At 49.7% G+C, this 18,993-nt stretch overlaps 6 protein-coding genes across 6 annotated transcripts; 4 read left to right on the plus strand and 2 right to left on the minus strand.

The window, feature by feature from the left end:
- The first annotated feature begins 257 nt into the window (after positions 1–257).
- Positions 258–1,679, plus strand: BGZ61DRAFT_461912 (S-adenosyl-L-methionine-dependent methyltransferase). Its single transcript, XM_046247238.1, has one exon. The coding sequence runs from the start codon at positions 386–388 to the stop codon at positions 1,571–1,573; it is 1,188 nt and encodes a 395-aa protein (XP_046097525.1). The 5' UTR covers positions 258–385; the 3' UTR covers positions 1,574–1,679.
- Positions 1,680–5,210: 3,531 nt separating this feature from the next.
- On the plus strand, positions 5,211–8,691 carry BGZ61DRAFT_461915 (CHAT domain-containing protein). The gene has a single exon (XM_046247239.1). It carries the CDS (start codon positions 5,353–5,355, stop codon positions 8,644–8,646), a length of 3,294 nt encoding a protein of 1,097 aa, XP_046097526.1. The 5' UTR covers positions 5,211–5,352; the 3' UTR covers positions 8,647–8,691.
- A 135-nt stretch (positions 8,692–8,826) lies between these two features.
- Positions 8,827–9,816, minus strand: BGZ61DRAFT_498733 (uncharacterized protein; the record flags this gene model as incomplete). The annotated part of the gene is made up of 1 exon (XM_046251316.1): positions 8,827–9,816. One exon carries the CDS (start codon positions 9,814–9,816, stop codon positions 8,827–8,829), a length of 990 nt encoding a protein of 329 aa, XP_046097527.1.
- Positions 9,817–11,886: 2,070 nt separating this feature from the next.
- On the plus strand, positions 11,887–12,415 carry BGZ61DRAFT_559511 (uncharacterized protein; the record flags this gene model as incomplete). Its single annotated transcript, XM_046255764.1, has 1 exon — positions 11,887–12,415. The coding sequence occupies one exon, from the start codon at positions 11,887–11,889 to the stop codon at positions 12,307–12,309; it is 423 nt and encodes a 140-aa protein (XP_046097528.1). The 3' UTR covers positions 12,310–12,415.
- Positions 12,416–14,776: 2,361 nt separating this feature from the next.
- On the plus strand, positions 14,777–16,477 carry BGZ61DRAFT_461920 (WD40-repeat-containing domain protein). The gene has a single exon (XM_046247240.1). The coding sequence runs from the start codon at positions 15,106–15,108 to the stop codon at positions 16,429–16,431; it is 1,326 nt and encodes a 441-aa protein (XP_046097529.1). The 5' UTR covers positions 14,777–15,105; the 3' UTR covers positions 16,432–16,477.
- A 1,105-nt stretch (positions 16,478–17,582) lies between these two features.
- On the minus strand, positions 17,583–18,341 carry BGZ61DRAFT_484316 (cutinase-domain-containing protein; the record flags this gene model as incomplete). Its single annotated transcript, XM_046249596.1, has 2 exons — positions 17,583–18,092; positions 18,147–18,341. The coding sequence occupies 2 exons, from the start codon at positions 18,339–18,341 to the stop codon at positions 17,583–17,585; spliced, it is 705 nt and encodes a 234-aa protein (XP_046097530.1).
- Positions 18,342–18,993: the final 652 nt, after the last annotated feature.

The following is an 18,993-nucleotide window of genomic DNA, read 5'->3' on the forward strand; positions in this document are numbered from 1 at the left end:
TTTGATCTACAACCCACTCAAGGGAAAGTGACGGACGCAAGAATCACACGATATGTCGCCTGCACATTATGCAACTATGATTCGCCAGAGGTGACAGCGGTACGGCTCCTGTCACATCATGGCTTCGGAAATAGATGCCCCATTTGTCAGCGTTCCACCCGTTGTGAACGCCCTTTCGGCTCATCCGGAAATGACACGGTGAAGTTGTCTCTGATCATCTGACTCATTCTCACAAGAGGGTTGTATTGTTGTAACGTGACTGATAATATGAACGCGGCCCGACCCTCGTTTGCAATGTACCCTTTTGTCTTTTTATTTTATCCTTCACAGCCAAGACTTAGGCACCGCCACACTTCTTACTGAACTCAACTACCTTATCTATAACATGGTTATGACTGCATCAAACCTGCCGGCTGACTCATCTCTTCAAGTTGGCTCTGATGCCAATGACAGTCCCCCGTTCAGCGACATCGATGAGAAGGTTCTTGGCAAGCCTGCTATCAAGGGCACACCAATCAAACACCATGTTGTGAGCCACTCGCCGTCGCCAAAACGATGGAAGACTTTCATCAAGGCTTTCCAGCATATTCGCAACCTCACTCCAAAGGAGGTTGACGATTTCATGGCCTCGTATGAGATTTACAGTCTAGACTGGACCGACGAGGAGCAAATGATTGCCGCCTTTGGTCCCAACTATCAGCAGCATGTCGGAGACTGTCTTCGTGCATACTACTCGGTACTCAATCACCTATGCAGTCTTGGAGATGTGGAAAAGATGTACATTCCACCCTTGATGGACAAGAAAGCCTCTGTCTTGGACAACCAGTTACTAAATGAGGAAGCGGTTGCAAGAGAGGTCCAACTAGGTCCCGGCATGAAGGTCCTAGATCTTGGGTGCGGCCGTGGGAGGGTTGCGGCCTATATGACGAACATTTCGGGGGCGAAGATCGTGGGACTTAATATCGACTCAAATCAAATCTCTCAGGCAAGGGAACTGAACGATGCTCTGGGATTTGACAACCAGTTCGTGGTGCATGATCAGAATGACCTGCCGCTGCCGTTTCCGGATGAATCCTTTGATGCATTTTACGAGATTCAAGCCCTCAGCTTGTGCAAAGACCCTTCGCTTCTTTTCAGGGACATCTGCAGAGTATTGAAGCCCGGCGCGAGGTTCCTCCTGCTAGACTGGGTCAGTTTGCCCGCTTATAATCCCATGGATCCGAAACACGCCGGTCTGATGCGCCGGGTCAAGCCTCTGATCGGAGCGGTTGGCACCCCAACACCCGCAAGCTTCAGCAAGGCGTTGGAGGACGCCGGGTTCGCTGTCACGAAGTCAGACAACCCCAGTATAGGTGGCCTGCAAGCCCCCCTCATCGACAAGGTTGACATCTACTTCCGGGGTTTGAGACGTGTTATCCATGGCCTGGTCAAGTTGCACACCTTGCCGGCGCATTTCAAGACATTATTTGATCGATTATGTCTTGACGGCCAGGCATTCGTTGAGATGGACAATCTGCGGTTGATCACAACAACCTGGCGGATTGTGGCTCAGAAACCGGCCGTAGCAATGTAGATTTGCAGTGTTAAGAAGGTATTGGATATTTCTTGGCCTTTATATACTAATACTATACTTGGTGACGTACTAGTCCTGCTCGTAATTATACTTTAGTACCACTCAAGCACCGATTCACACCCTGCAATATGTAACTGGGGTTGGGTTTACTTCGTACACGTGCTAACTGAAGCGGGTAGGGATCCAGGGGAAACTGACATAACACATAGGTACCGTTGGCATGGTACATTTTCTATCATAGTGAAAGAGCACCACGTTGACTTATCTGTTTACCACGCTTGGTGGCTTATCGTATCCGGAGAGACGTATACTATTCTGGGTACCTCGTCAATGGTGTGCGTCCGTCCACTCAACTGGGTGGAGACATTTGGCACTGAGCCATATTATCGCACTGTGAGACGATTGGCATACCCAAACTTTTAACGGACCATCTCAGCGGGTCGGTCGCAATGGGTCCGACTCTGCAAAATGGGCTTTGACAAGGCCGTCAGCTCACAGATTTCCAGTAGGCGTCCTCAAGTTCATAAACGACCAATTTCTAGATTTTAGTTGGATACGAGTCAAGAGACATCGCCATTCAGATTAACATGAGAGTGCCTTCAATAATGCAGCATAAGACGTTGATCTGATAATGACGGGTATAAGTACGCTCCTGATAGCTACTGAGAGAGAGAGACCGAGCTCTTTCTGTTGGCAGCCGCTCTATATATTCGCCACATTGATATAGAACTTATACCAAAGATGACTCTCCTTTTCCCATCACATTTTACAGCAAATCGCTATCTGCACAGCCTCTGTATACCATCGCGCTGCTACCTGAGCCTGGTGTGATGGTGGGCTGCGGATGCGACACTTGACTGCAGTAAGGCGATGTATTCAGCTTCGCCACAAATCAAACCGGGCTGAGGGACCTCAAATTTTCAGCACGTAAGCGGCTGAGCGTCTCTCTGAGTGATATGTAACTCGTTACGTCTCAGTCTTCTATTGAGGCTGCATGCTTTCAAAAGAGCTGGTTGGTCAGAACACAGCCCCTTTTGTGGGGAGCTATCTGTTGTTATAATTAGCTCAACCCCGCGCCATTTTATTGGGAAAATTGAGGCCTTTCAATATTCTCTCTTTAGTATGCTCGTATGAGGTGTATATGGCGGATGAGCACTCAACACCTTTTCCAGCTCATCAGCGATTTTCATCATTGCCTTGATCCTCTGTCCCGAGGCAATTTGAACGTAAAGCCCGCGTATATCTGGCCTCCCTGCAGTTACACATCACACATCGAATATATCTGATTCATCGGGGACACTCCAATAATGGACGACACGAATGATGCGGAGAATAAACCGAAAGAAGATATCATCACGTACCGGCCAGTGACTCTGCTCACCCCGGATGATACACACAGTCAAGTCATGAAGATATCCAACAAAGACGATCAATGGATCGACGAAAACATCAAAGCGAGAAAGGAGGCTCTTACATCAATGCCATTGCATCTCCGAGAACGAAGATTCTTCTGTGAGCTTACAGAACTCACGCTTGACCGCTATCGACGAACCGGAGGTGCGGACTTTCTGGATGATTCGATAAGACTGGAACGAGAGGCTCTGGAATACATAAGTACTGGCTTCCAAAGGGCTAGATGTCTATTATCACTGGGCAGATTGCTGCATTCCCGCTTTCAGTTGAAGAAAACCGTACAGCAGATGGCACAGGCTGTCAGAGCTGGACAACAGAATGTCTATCTACCGTCTGTCAAGGTCTATTATGTCACTGAGCACAATGGTTCTGGACACAGTAACAAAAGCTCCAGCCAGGCAACCATGGAATCGGCCCTCGTGGATATGGATGAAGCAATTGCTGCTTCGTGGACAGGACTTGAGCTCCTTCCTGGCGACTATCCTCAGCGCGCCAAGTGGCTGGGTGATCTCGCCTCAATGTATTCTGCACGTTACTCCGTGAGCAGGGTAATTGAAGATCTTGACCAGGCGATTCAAATATCCAGAAATTCTCTCGAAAAAGGGTCGCAGGAATGGAATTCAGTACACTTCGGAATACTCATCGAGGCACTTCTTCTGCGATGCTCTGTCAAACGCCAGGAATCTGATGCCCTGGAGGCGATACAGCGATGCAAGGAAGCCCTTCACACACCGCTCAGAGACAGAGAGACGATGTTACAATGTTTACAATGGCTTGCCGAAGCGTTACTCCATCTTCACCACTCAACAGGGAGGATTGAGGAGCTTGAAGAAAGCCTCGATGTTTCAAAAAAGGCAATTGACATGAGCAAAGCGTACCAGTCACTGGACGTAAGATGTCGGAGGTTTAGGGGAGGGGCTTTATTCGAACAGTATCAAAAGACTGGGAATTTGGCCACCCTTGACGAATCAATCATTATGGCAGGGAGCGTGGCGAAGATTCTCTTCACCCCAACTCCTCAGTCAAAGTCCTCGCTCTTCACGATTCTATTGCGTGGCTGGGGAGACGAAACCGGGACGTTTCCAGATTCGGGTCAGCTTTCAGAAGCGCTCGACTGGCCGGCCTGCGTCCCTTTGTTTGGGACCACCCGAATGGATTCCCTCCATGAACTCTGCGGACGTCATTACGAGCGGTATGAAAGAAGTTGGCTCCCGGGCGACCTCGACAATGTCGTGCGTATTCTTCGCCAGATGGTGGAAATGATACCTAGCCCAAAGTTGCGGAGCCATTTGGCTCACCGACTTCTGGATTTGTATTCTGAGCATGGTGTTCTCACTGAGCTTTTATATGCTACAAAAGTCTGCCGGCAGCTGGTTGAGGAGTCCACCGAAGGTCCTGAACTGAACGAGTTTTCCCTTTCCCTGGCCCTTTCGCTATGCTTCCACCATGAACGAAAGGGTGGCGTTGTCAAACTCGATGAAGCTATTCAAATCGGCACGAGAATATTCGAGACTACAACAGAAGGATATGAGCTCTATCCGCCCTTATTGAACAACTTCGGAGAGATCCTCTACCAGAAATGCCGGGTTGAAATGACGCTACCCAATATTGAACGGACCATCAACATATTGGAGAGAGCTCTGGATCCAAACACGGGACTTTCTCCGGTTCAAGCCTTGAGCAAAATGGCACAGTGTCTTCTCTGGAAGTATCGCATAACTGGCGAGATTGCACATTTGGATACTGCAGTTCGACTCGCAAAACAAGCCGCAGCCTCGCTTCCGAGCAAGTATCCAAGACAGCACAGCATCATTCTCCATAGGCTTGCGCTTTCGCTTCATGAACGATATTTGATAAAGCAGACGAGGTCCGACCTTGGCGAAGCTATTGAACTCGAAAGACAGAATCTGTCTGTACTTTCAAGCACCTGCTATCTATCCCATGTCAATCTTGCCTCCCTGCTGTCCGAGCTACACATAGTTACAGGGTCCACGGCTGATCTTGAAGAGTCAATGGAACTGGCAGCGTCACAACTGGTCCGTGGTCACTATTCTCCGTGTGTCCGAGGTGGCTGTGGACAAATCCCCAACATTCTCAGCATCGCACAAACAAAGGAAGTGGCAGATGGACTTGGTGCAGCCCTTGAGACCATGCACGACGGTCACCCACGGAAAGCACGCTATTTGAGCAGTCTTGCGCTGATGTATACCATGAGAGTTGAGAAGGCCGCGGCAATTCAGTACGCCAGAGAGGCCATTGATCTTATTTCAGACAGCCATCCAGACTTCCCTTGGCACTTGTGCTGTCTCGTGCTGTGCTTGGACGCTAGCTTTACGCAGACAGGCAATGCTTCCGTGCTCGAAGAAATGATCCCATTGGCAGAGCAAGCCAGGGATCTATCAGCACAAGATCACGCTGGCAAGCCCTTTTATTCGACAGTTCTCTCTATTGCGCTCTACCGGCGCTTCGGCTCGACTACGCGATCGTCTGATCTCAACCAGGCAATCGAGTGTGCCGTAGAAGCGTTCAACCTGGCACACGGTGATACGCTCCCAGACCGCCACAACCGATATCTTGCCTCGTATCACTTGTCTCTTTGTTTACAAGATAAATATCTCAGAGAAGGACATTCGAGTGATCTCGAACAGGCAAAGCAACTTCATCGAGAGTCTCAGATTTGTATACGGGCCTTGGACCAAGACGGTGCATTCTTCAGCTGGCTTCGCAACTCGCACAATGGCCCCTACAGCGTTCATCTTGGCACCAATACGAAGGTCATCTTAGAGCTTCGAAACAAAGGCCATGTACATGCCATACTACCTGACAAGTTGAACTGCCATGGTCGGCTCTTCGCTCTGGCAAATGAATACTTCCACTATTACGAGGATGGAATCGAGGATTATCTTTCATCGGCTCTTCAGCTTTGTGATAGCTCGCTTGAGTCTATTTGCGAAGCTCATATTGCGCATTCAGCGCGGTTGCATCTTCGGGGACGATGCTACGAGGAGTTCTACAACAGGTCACTTTCCGATGACAGCGACGATGACGACAGGAGGAATCGAATTGATGATCTCACCATGGCAATCTCAACCTTCCGGGAGCTCATTGATAAACTCCCATTCGATGATCCGCTCCGCTCTGACGTTCTCTTTCGACTTGGTCGTCTGTACTCCGACAAGCTTTATTACAACTGCGCTATAGAAGATGTGAAGTTGGCACTGGAGGTGCATCAAGAGTGCCTGGATCTCACACCAGAGGGACATTCTGATCGCGGAGTATGGCTACGACACCTAGGATGCACCAAGAACACCGCCTATCATTTCTTTGGAGACAAAGCTAACTTGGATGAAGCATTGTCTTTACTCGAGCAAGCCAAAGAACTGAATACGGGGGATATCATTCACAGACAAGCACTGGTCCCGAGCTTGGCCACCACCTACCGTCGAAAATTCGACACCACCAGAGATCTTAAAGACATAGATTCCGCCATCAAAGTGTATCATGATGCGGAAAGCCTGTATTCTAATCCAATCGGTCGGAACCTCATATTGACATGGCTTGGGGGTGCGTACCTTCACCGATATGGGCTAACGAAAGCTCCCGCGGATGTCAATCAGGCCGTTTCGAACTTGGAACAAGCCCTGGATACGATCCCCAAGTCCTCTGAAAACTCAGAGCGTCTCAATGTCTTGATATCTCTTGCGAGGTGTTATCTGCGGAAGCATGGTCACGCAGGAGCAATGGCAGACCTCGATGCGGCTACAAAATATGCACAGGACGCTGTAAACGTAACATCACCCGACGATTCGCAACATCTGAGTGTTCTGGAAGTCCTGGGATCCTGTTATCATCGGAGGTTCCAAGTCACAAAGCAGGATGACGACATTCGCTTAGCCATCGAAACCGACGAGGAAGCCCTTTGGCAGTCATTGTCAAGTGTCAATATTTCGGATGTTCTAGAAGTCGCACAACGTCTACTCAAGGCGTATATCTTGGTCAAGAATTGGCGCAAAGGATTCCAATTTGCTGAGTATGCACTGGAGTTGATTCCGTTATACACACCCCGGTATCTACAAATCTCCGAGGCTCAGGCTCTACTGTCCAAAGTCAATGGTCTGGCCTCGCTCGCTGCGGCCTTTTCGCTGGAACTTGGCAACGATGACCAAGACACTCTAGCGACGCTCGAAAGGGGACGAGGTGTTGTTGCAGACTACGTGTATGATCTGCGCGTTGATTTTGACAGCCGGAAGTTCTCAGGCATGGATCCTGAGATGAGAAGGACACTCATGAGCAACCTTGGCCAACTTGAGGGCCCTGGTCGAGATCCTGACGAGAGCCCTGGACTCCCAGCTAATGAAGGTCAATCCAGTCTGGGCAGACTCACCAGGAGGATAGCGGCGAGCAAAAGCCTTGACGCATTAGTGGGGGAGTTCAATAAGCGAATACACGGCTATCGCGTAGGCCCGAGAAACGCAAACTTTTCAGTGTTTACGAAGAAGGGGCCTATTGTGATCATCAATGCCAGCTACCGCTGCGACGCGTTCCTCATCAAGAACATGATCGAGGTCCTGCATTTGCCTAGATTGTCTCGTGAAGAGATAGAGCGAAGGCTCCAGGAGGAAAATATGGGCAGCACCAAAGTTCTGGAATGGCTCTGGGACACTATCACGGGACCAGTCCTTGACAAACTCGGGTACACCCAAGCACCTGCAGATGGTGAGTGGCCGCAAGTATGTTGGATTGCCACGGGAGCATTGAGTCGTTTCCCGCTGCATGCTGCTGGCTATCATACAGACTTCTCTGGTAAGACTGTATTGGACAGAGTCATGTCTTCCTATAGCTCCTCCTTCACTGCTATCAAGGAAGGAGCATGGAAGGGCCAAGGACCATCCTCCACCAAAGCAGTCATGGTTGCCATGCAGAATACACCTGGCAGTAAGAGCCTACCCTCCGCACCCAAAGAGCTGACAATAGTCCGCGGGCTCTGCGAGTCAATGTCACTTGAGTCTATCGAACCAGCGAGACTCACCAAGCACGTTCTGTCAGAGTTGAAGGATTGTCACATCTTCCACTTTGCTGGCCACGGCGTGACGGACCAGACGAATCCGTTGAAAAGTCATCTACGCCTCGAGGACTGGAAAACCCAACCTCTGACAGTAGCGGACCTGCTGAACATGAACCTGCGAGACAATCCACCGTTTTTGGCCTATCTGTCGGCTTGTGGGACGAGTCGGATCAAAGATAAGCGCCTACTGGATGAAAGCCTCCATCTGATCAGTGCGTGTCAGTTAGCCGGTTTCCGGCACGTTATTGGAACACTCTGGGAGGTCGATGATGAGGCATGCGTGGACGTTGCGGAAATCACGTATAGCGAGATGAGAGACGCTGGCATGGAGGACGATTCGGTTTGTCGGGGGTTGCACAAGGCTGTACGGGCAATGCGGGATAGTTGGCTGGCCGAGTCGTCGAAGACCACAGCACAAAGGGCACGTTCAGGTTTAGAGAACTCGTCGTCAAAGGAGAGGGCCCAGACTGTTAGCGATGAGCGCTTTCAGCCAAGAGAGCTGCGATCAGCACGAGATGCGGTTGTTGAAGAGGAGGATGAGGAACTGGGGCCTGCGCCTTGGGTTGCTTATGTACATTATCGAGGGAGAGTTTAATTTCTGCATTTCTGGTGTCATAGGGAAGATAGTACAGCTCTTTAGCTTGTTTACTTTACAGCACGCTGTCGGCCCAAGAATGAAATTGATTGCCTCGCTCAAACTAGAAATCTGTTGATAACAGCAATACAGTACGATTATCATTCGCCAAGTCCTATACTAAACATTCTGATCAACAAATCAATCATCTGCCACGCAAATCACGACTTTTCCAGCACATGAACCTTCCTTCAGCCGTTTGAAAGCATCGAGGCCTTCTTCAAACTTAAACTTGGAATCAACAACTGTTTCCAAGTCCCCTTTGCCCATCCAATCCGCAATCTGGGAAAGCGTTTCGTGGTTGTTCTTCGTCAGAACAAATACAAATTTTCGATTTCCTCCTCCAAGGAATCGAGGCAACATCATGCCTTTGAAAATGTTGGATGCGTTTCCCGCAATTAGGGTGTATGTCCCCTCAGGACGCAGGAATTCGCCGGATGAAGTGTATAGATCAGCTGGATTGTCGCCAACGTTGTCGACCACAAGACTCAGGATCGGGCCCTTCTCTCTGAGTTTCTGGACAACGTTGTCTTTCTTGTAATCAATGATCTCATCGGCCCCCAGCCTCTGGCAGAGATCAATCTTGCCCGTTGAGCAGCTGGTGATGACGCGACAGCCTAGGACCTTGGCAATCTGAATGCCAAATGTGCCTGTACCACCAGAGCCACCATTAATGAAGACCTGATCACCAGCCTTGACGTATGGGGCGATGCATTGATATGCTGTCAAGGCGACTGTTGGAGCACCTGCCGCCTTATCAAGGGCACACCCAGCGGGCAGCTTCGCATAGCCGTCGCGAGGCACAACGACATACTCGGAAATAGAGCCTTCCCGTCGAAAGGGGTCAACCCGTGCAAAGACGGCGTCACCCACATCGATATCGCTGACGTCTGCTGCCGCGCTGTGGACGTGACCGCTTAAGTCCATGCCAGCCGTCGTTGGGAACGACATCATAGCTCTCGCAACCAGTCCCATCTCGGGGATTTTGTAGTCTGCCGGATTGATTGAGGCCCAGGCCACCTTGATCAAGATTTCGCCGCTTTTCAAGCTCGTTGCTGGGGTGGGGATGTCCTCGAGAAGCTTGAAAGACTTGTCTAGCGGCCCCGGGGCGGTGAATCGCCATGCCCGCATGTGCTGGGGCAGGCTGGAACCTGTGTCTTGTTCAGTAGCCATTATTTCAATGGAGGTGGTTGGTAGTGAGCTAAGTTGGCGATGGCCGTGTAATGCTCTGGTAGCTGTGTCAAAGCGAAAAATGAAATGGAGTGGATGTTTTAGTAGAGGCGAAATCCGAGACAAGGTTGAGGAATTACGTTATCGATTCTAATCTCTGGGATGGATAACAACATCAACACCATCATCGACTGGGTCCACTATCCATGCTAACGACATTCAACTAGCTCCTCGGTAGGTTTCCAGTTGAACGACTGATACGAGCCCCACAGAGATCCAAAGACGGCATGTGACATCACGAGATACTTTATCATACGTTGGCCGAATAAACCTTCTGGGAGTCCAGTAGTGAAGGAGCAATTCAGTAGTTCAATTGCTGAAAAACAGCCAATTTTTTTTCCATGTATGTTCTACATTGAAGGCCTACATCATCCCAGAAAACTTCACTCGATTTGTGCTTCCCGTCTCCTCTGTCCATTATGAGACCCTCGTTACCCTGCTCTCTGGTATGCCTAAGCCCAGTAGAGGAAATTCCCATCCTAGCGGTTTTTGCATTGCGGATCCCAGCGAGGAACAAGTCGTCGCATTCAGAGGTGGGGTTTGAATTAAAATACTGTAGGGTAAGTAGTTTTCAGGGTCGTAGCACACCTCCTCCCCTCTCCCCAAAGTAACTCAACAGGTTCTCGGCCGGATCGGGTGTGATGAGGCCAATCTTTTGCAGGAGGGCCTCCTGTCTCGTGGGTCTTGCGGGATCTTTCTGGGCGGCAGCTGCATCTTGTGCTTGCTAAAATATGGATTGCTGCACGACGGCCTCCGGGGCGGGTCGGCCCTCTTCTCAGGGAGGTTGGGATTGGTTGGTCATGGTGTTACTGAGAGAAGGCAGGCTTGGTTCACCTCAGTCACTTATGGCATCAGTATTGTGCCGTGTGAAAGCGACTGAGGCGAGTGGCTGAGTGATGGTGACGCGGCTGTGGAGAGAAAGGGTTGGGGAGATCCTGTCATAGACGCGCACTGTGGTAGCAGGCATAAGTTTCGATAGTACGACGCCACTAAGTCATCTAATATATTAACCTATGATGATTTATATCTTCTCTGCTCAACCACATCGCGAACTGCATGTTTGAGCTACAGTGTACTTTACCTACTATATTTGTTGGGTTTATGTAAGGCTATATATCTTGCTATAACTGGGGCGGTACATGCTGTCTCTGCCTCTTTTGTAAGCAGCTTGGAAAACCAGCTGCTTCCTATACCTTAAGAAACGGTTTCCTATGCCATTAAGCTTCCAATCGAGATTGCAGAAAATACTTTACTGGCCAGCACGAAGCTTATAAGGGATATAAGCTATACTTCCCCGAGACGCGTGAGCAGATATATCCACTGGATTCGCGGGCGTTTATCTCTGTTGTTGGTTCTGAGGATAACACCGAAGGACCCCGAAGTTGTATGGAGAAGAGAAAGCCGGATTTTAGTGGAACTATTCAGAAGGTAGATATTTCTTCTTTTCTGTGGCAGAGGACGGGAAATAACCCACAGGCAAAGATATAAGATGATTAGTTAGGTGATTATGGCAGGGTTCTTAAGAGGGGTCATTTATAATGTTTAACGATTCGCCCTCGCCTCGGGCACGTGCTACTAACAGCATAGAAGTTTTAGGGGGGAAAAGAAAAAGAGAATAGCCTTATACCAAGACAAGCTTTCTGATATTGATTTGGAAAGACCTCGAGCAGTGCGTAACATATGCCACAGTACGTAGGTATAGGGCAGTGAGATTCTTCTATGGTTGCAGATCACTTTCAGCCCCCAACTCAAATGTTAGTCATCTCAACCGGGCCGACTCCTCCGTGCACCTAAGCCGCCTTAGGCGCCCATCTGGTTTGGGTCGATTTCAGCCGCACTGGTTTCTCCTCAGCCGCACCGCGACATTTGTTTATCTCACCATCATCTATCTATCTCATCATCATCTATCTATCTCATCATCATCTATCTATCTCATCATCTCCTATAGGCCCATGCTTCCTATCCCTCAGCATGGAGGTAGTTGGCGTCGCCGCTAACATCATTGCCGTCGTTGATATATCCGTCAAGGTTATATCATGGTGTTCTCAGTACGCCAAAGACGTCAAGCATGCAAAGGCAGAGGTCCAGCAGTTACGCAATGAGGTAGATCAGCTGCGACAACTTACCGAAAATGTCCGCCATCTTCTTCATGGCCCAGCCGGCGCAAGGCTTCAGAGCTCTCGAGAATTGGGCGGCGCCATTCAGTCCAGCCTTGATCTGCTCGTTCAATTGGAGCACACCCTTCAGCCAGGCTCGAGCCGCAAGGTCATGTCCCGTATTGGCCTCCGAGCTTTGAGATGGCCATTCCAGTCTAGTGAATGCCGTACCATAATCGAAGGCATTCGTAATTGCTCAGCGAGCCTCTCTTGGGCGCTTCAAGTGGACCAAACGTAGGCATTTTGGACCAATCGAGGTGACATCATTTGACTTACTCATAGTACCATCTTACTTGATGTCGATAATAAGATCGAAAAAGTTGACGATAAGATCGACAAAGTGGACAGCACCCTTGTTACTGTGGATCAGCGAATGATCCTCGAGAAACTACCCACAGTAATCGAAGCATCCTACAACTCCCATGCCGAAGAACACAACAGCAAATGTCTAGAGAACACCCGAGTTGAGTTGCTTCAGCACATCGACAATTGGGTAAACCATCCACAAGCCCCAGTGATTTTCTGGTTAAATGGAATGGCTGGAACTGGAAAGTCAACTATTTCTCGTACGGTTGCAGCTACCTCCGCTAGGCGTGCCCATCTCGGCGCCAGCTTTTTCTTCAAAAGAGGCGAGGCCGATCGAGGTATTATGTCGAGATTCTATACGACAGTTGCATCTCAGCTCGTTCGCTCCAAGCCTGAGCTGATTCCTTATATCAAAGCCACCCTGGATAACGACCCAGCTATTATTGGAAAATCAGCAGGGGATCAGTTTGATAAGCTTATCCTCCAGCCTTTGCAACAATCTCGATCGAGCAGTACAAGCCTCGTTATTTTTATTATCGATGCTTTGGATGAGTGCGATGGAGATGGAGACATCAGACGGTTGATTGATCTCTTTTCCCGATTCAGGGCGATCTCGAATCTGAGAATCAGGGCTCTAATAACCAGCCGTCCTGAACTGCCTATCCGGCTGGGCTTCAATAAGATCCAAGGCAACTACCACAACGTCGTGCTTCATGAGATACCAGAGACCATTGTAGCCCACGACCTGGGCGTATTCTTTCAACATAAGCTGGCCGAGATTAGGGAAGACTACAACGCATCAGTCCCAGAGGACAGAAACCTATCCCGCAACTGGCCTGGCAAGAACGACGTCGGGGTGCTCGTCCAGATGGCAGTGCCACTCTTCATTTTTGCAGCAACCATCTGTCGTTTTCTCTCTGACCGAACCTGCGGCAACCCGAATCAGCAGCTCCAGCAGATCCTAGCATATAAGACTAGAAGCCAAGAGTCGAAGATGGAAGCAACTTATTTGCCACCTTTGGAGCAGCAAGTAAGGGGTCTGTCAGCGCGTGAACAGGGCAGAGTTTTCGAAGATTTCCGGCACATCGTTGGAACCATTGTGGTTCTCGAATCACCACTCCCAGTTCTATCTCTAGCCCGACTGCTCGATATAGACAGGGACAGAATCGACATTAGATTGGATATGCTTCACTCGGTGCTGGATATTCCTAGATCTGCAAATTCACCCGTTAGATTGCTCCATCTATCCTTCCGGGATTTTCTTATCGACCCAGAGAAGCAAGGGACCAACCCATACTGGGTGGATGAGAAGAAGACCCATGGACTGATCGCAGCGAGTTGCATTCGTCTGCTGAACAACTCGTTGAAGGAAGATCTATGCCAACTACAACTGCCTGGCATCGACCGCTCCGAAGTGTCACCACAGCGCATTGCTAGATGCCTCCCGGCGGAACTGCAATACGCTTCCCGCTATTGGGCTCACCATTTACAAAATGCTGAGAAGCAGGCTTGTACTGACCAGGAAATTTTCAACTTCCTATCGCAAAATTTTCTCCACTGGCTGGAAGCTCTTAGCCTTATTGGACGCATTTCCGAGGGGCTTCACATTATCAAGACGTTGGAGTCGTTCATGCAGGTATGAAGGGAGGCGTCTGACCGATGAACTGGCACTGATAGCAGTCTAGGACAGCGAACACGAAATGCTTATCGAACTCCTTCGAGAAGGCGGCCGATTCATCCAGACAAACCTGGTCATGATAGACTCGTCCCCTCTTCAACTATATTCTTCGCTGCTCGCTTTTACCCCCGAGAGTAGTATGATTCGCCGGCTTCTCTGGGAAAAGAGATCCAACTGGATGCCACTTGCCTCTGCAGCGAGACCGACATGGGACCAATGCCAGCAGGTTCTAGAGGTCAAACAAAGGGGCATAAATTCCATTGCATTTTCCGCCAACGGCTCCTTCATCGCATCCGCGGCTGAGAACACAGCCGTCCACATTTTCCAGATCGAGACAGGAGAATTCACCAGAGAACTTGACCAAGGCCCCAGGGCGAAGGTACAAATTGTCAAGTTCTCCCCGGACTCGGCGCTGATAGCAACGGCATGTGTCAACGGGGAATTGTGTCTATATCGTGGAGATACAGGTGATCTTCTGAAGAAGTTCCTACTGTCTTGGGACTGCTCATGGGATGGGATCCAGTTTTCTCCAGATTCAAAGTACGTCGCATTCGCTTCCGACAGCTATGACCACGAAACCATCCGTATCATAGCCTTGGATACACTCAAATGCGTCCAAGAGGTTGAAGCCATTGGGATCGAAGCCATGGAGAATTGGACGAGGCGCAAGAGACATGCTGCAGGTGCTTCTATCTCTGCGCGGGCTTCTCTACATTTCTCGTCTGACTCTCAAACCCTCGGCATCGTGGCCAAGGGCACTGGCTCCTATGCCTTGTGGAATGTTGGAACTGGCGTTTGCATTCATGAACATAGCCAGGATTCTGATCTGGCCATGGAATTTCAGGCTGACGGAATGTCCTTCACCTTTGTCGACAGCTCGTCATTTATGATGGCCGGTATCACCAAGAATAACACATCCGCCATGCAAATCTGGCGGTTAGAGACAGGGAGATAGTGCACACATTGGAGGGTCACCGAGATACCATCCGGGGGACCCTGTTCTCGCTAGACGGAACCTTGCTGGGATCTTTCTCTGAAGATAACACAGCCATGATATGGAGCGTCGAAACAGGAGAATGCCTTCATCTGCTCGAAGGCCACTCTGACACAGTGACGGCATTGTTATTCTCCGCGGACATGACCTTGTTTGCGTCAGCATCAGATGACAGAACCATCCGCATCTGGCGAGCTGACTTGAGTAACGGTGCTGCTACGTCAACTGAAAGATACGATCCGGTTCAGTCGGTCGTGCTGTCCCCCGACGGTCTCTTCATCGCCTCATGCACAGAGAGTGGGGATGCGCAAGTTTGGGAAGCAAAGAATGGCCAATGTATTCATCGGTTCACCAACAGTTTCATCCGGTCAGTGCGATTTTGCTTGAAGTCGACGTTTTTGGCTGGATGCTCTTCGGACCGCCTTTTCCTCTGGCGGGTAGACACCGGCCACCACGTCTTTGAGCACGTCGTACCCAATGAAACAAGCGTTACATTTTCTCCGGACGGTCGGTATATCTCACTCCATGGGACCAGACAGTTTATTTTTGACTTGGAGGCGAACTTTTTCCATGATAGATTGGATGTGAGCCAATCTACTAAATATGGCAAGCTCATGATCCATAACATGGACCCTATACGCGATTTGAAGTTCTCACCAGATTCTACGATTGTGGCGACATTGACAGAAGTCTCTGCGGCTGAAGATGCGATTTTCCACATCCACCCTTGGGTAAATACGACCTGGGCAAATAATGGCACGCGCATATTAAGTCTCTGGAGCCTTGAGACTGGAGACCTGATCCGCCAATTAGAAGGTTTGGACGAAGGGACTTTTCTGTTCTGTATCTCTCCGAATTCTGAGTTCATTGCGTTGCGCGTGGGATCATCTAGGTTCCACATCCTGCGAACAGCAACATGGGAGAAGCATGGAGATATTTACTTGGGAAATGCTCCACTCGCCCCGCGAGGTATCTTTTCTCCGGACGCCAGGCAGCTGTCCTGGGTTGACGGGCCCATGATGACTTTTTGGGATTCTGAAGATGATTCAATCAGTCGACGCATATATCTCGGCTTCGATGTATCCCGCGTCGAATTTGATGACACAGGGAAGCATCTTCTTACCAACTATGGCCCTGTATCAATCTACGAGCCTTGTCGAGTGGTTGAGGAAGCACCTGTCCCTCATCGGAGATCTGGTTACTGGCTCAACCACGAGAATCACTGGGTTATGTGGAACGATATCAGGTTCTTCTGGATACCGCCAGGGTTCCGACCGGTTAATGATAGTTGTGTGGAAGTGTCAGGGTCAACATTTATTATTGGCTCTGCCTCGGGACAAGTGTCTGTTTTTAGGTTTACTGTTAAAGAGTTATTATTATAGTATTCTAATCTTGAAACTATGTTTTGCGTTTGTAGTCATACTTAAAGTGCTGTTTTATCTCGTCCCCCGCTCTTTTTATAAGATAAATAGTTTTAAGTGATTTCTTTCTTTCTTTATTATGTTTTTAATTTAATACAATGACCTGGTATACATTTTAAAAAAGGGTTTTTTATTTTATCACAATATCTACAAAGAGACACAAGATTGACATCCTTCACCCCTATATTCAAGTTCTTTCCATATTCAAAAGGAAGATCAGCCTCATTTTCCTCCTTAGAACCTTGGCTGGTGCCATCGCCGCCCCGTCTGAAGACGTCAACAATTCGCAGTCCGGGGACGTCGAAACCCGGGCTACATGCTGGAACCGAAGCAGCTGCAGCATTTCTTGGAGCGGCAAGTGTGAAGACTACTGCAAGCCCTACAAGTTCTCTCACATGGCCAAGACTGACTGCGGCTTGTTTGCGAAGCGATGCTGCTGCAAGACTTAAGGGGGTGTGTGAATCGCTCCTCGTGGCGCTGCGTTCTCGGCCTGGTTATTCCCGTCAGCGACAATATTGATACGGGGGTGGTTTTTTTGGGGGGGGTTTTTTTTTTTTGACTGTGGAGCGTGGTTAGTGATGGTTGGACAAGACTAGGATCAGGTCATGCTGGATGGGACTGAGTTGGATATCCTTCTGTCATTGCTGTAGTACTTAACCGAGAGCTGTAAGCATAACCTTTGGGTGTTGAGGAAATGAAGAGCCAGAACCTTATGAAGCTTACTACCACATCTGACGTTGGTCTGACCAATGGCCTTATTATGTTTGTATTTGTGCTTCTTGCTGTAACTGTTGGATGCCACTATAGGAAACTTTACCCTTGTGCGTCCTCTGCATCGTGTCGGTTTTTGTTCATCCTTCGATGCCCAACCGGGGTTCTCAAACCGATAGCATCCAGGCACCTCGAGCGTGAGTTCTTCAAATGAGTCGCAATTCATTCCAGCAGGTTTTCATTTGCTAGACAATATTTTAGTGCTTCATGTATATCACAGTCACCTGGGTCAATGGGTATGCACAGAACCAATATGGATAGATCAACTATCAAAACAAGAAAGAATATCTCCAGAAAGAAAATAGGCCAGCCTATATACATCTCACGTCTCACTCCATTGCCTAAGCAGATGCGGAACCACCGCCAACAGCAGCAACCTGCTGGATCAAGAACTCGGGCGCCGCACCCGAGGCATCGCTCTGGTAGGCCAGATGAGGTGCCGCCACGATCAACGAGCCGGTGCAAACGAGATCCCCGACATTGCAGAACACCTTGGTCCTATCCGCGGGGTATTCCGGGATCTTGCCGCCGTTCTGCAGGTTCTTGGTGTACCCAAAGAGCACAGTGCCGGCGATCTTGTCGCGGATGGTGGAGTCGACATCCGTGATGCTAGCGGCCGCGAGGGCAGCTCCCTGGCTGTATCCGCCAGCGATAAGAGTCGCATCTGGGCACTTGGTGTTGGCATCCTCAAAGAGTCCGAGCATCTCCTGGATAGCAGCGGTCGATGTTCCACGGGGGAGAGCGTTGTCTCCGAGCGTGGCGAGGTATGCACCACCAACGCCCTGGATCCAGACGCCGTCCGAGCCGTATTCCGCCTCCAGCTTAGAAGCCACTCTTGGGCCGAGAGTGCCCTGGATATGTCAGAATGACATCCTGTTGTTCAGTGAATGGAGGAGTTTACGTACCAGATTGCCAGTCTCCGTAGAGCCACGAGCAAAGATGAAGATGACGCCGGGGCAGGAAGCGCTGTTGCCGTCGGAAAGATCGTTGCGAGTGCTGCTGCCACCGAACTGCCGAGCTTCAATGACGGGGTTGGGGTTCATGGCCGGCAGAGCCGCGACCGTGGCGGCGAGGACAGAAGTAATGGCGAAGACCTTCATGATGGTGGTTGCTGAGGGCGATGAGAGAAGTGAAAAATGCGAGAGACGTGAAAGATGTAAGAGAAGTGAAGGATGTTGGTTTGAAGCTGCTGGCTGAGTCTGAATAGTAACTCAACAACGGGATGAGTGTACGTATTTATAAAACTTGAAGCTCAATCAACACCACTCCCACGACAAGCTCTAGAATGGCGAGCCTCGGCTCCCCGTCTCTGGGCCGAGCTCAAGTCCCCGCGAAGAAACACATTCCATCAATCAAAAGCTTCAAAAGCTCACGGGAGCCTTTTTCGGCCTTCTTGGCTCATGCGCTTGAATATGAGCGGTCTCATGTTTCGCTACTGGCGCCTTCACTGGCCTCGTGAATCAATATCGTTTTGGGAAACAGTACCGAATGGCGTGTGCTTTCCGCACATCCCTGTTTCAATCCATTCCATCGGTAAAATCGAACGTTGCCCGCAATAAGAAACGATCTGTCCACGTTCTCTCCGAATTTAGCTGCCGCTTGGGCATCGTAACTGGCTATCTCAGCCTCGGCAGGTTATTCCTGAATGGTTTCATCCCATACCTGAAACAGTAGCGGCTGCCAGTCTGGTGATGAGTGGTGATCCCCAACTTCCCAAGCCTATTCTAGAAGACTTTGCGAGCTAACTGACTC

The sequence above is a fragment of the Ilyonectria robusta genome (genome assembly GCF_021365365.1).
Source record: "Ilyonectria robusta strain PMI_751 chromosome Unknown BGZ61scaffold_29, whole genome shotgun sequence".
Lineage (NCBI taxonomy): Eukaryota > Fungi > Ascomycota > Sordariomycetes > Hypocreales > Nectriaceae > Ilyonectria > Ilyonectria robusta.

What these genes read in the sequence shown, in the direction of transcription:
- BGZ61DRAFT_461912 (XM_046247238.1), top strand. Translation starts at nt 386, where the DNA reads ATGGTTATGACTGCATCAAACCTGCCGGCTGACTCATCTCTTCAAGTT.
- BGZ61DRAFT_461915 (XM_046247239.1), top strand. Translation starts at nt 5,353, where the DNA reads ATGATCCCATTGGCAGAGCAAGCCAGGGATCTATCAGCACAAGATCAC.
- BGZ61DRAFT_461920 (XM_046247240.1), top strand. Translation starts at nt 15,106, where the DNA reads ATGATATGGAGCGTCGAAACAGGAGAATGCCTTCATCTGCTCGAAGGC.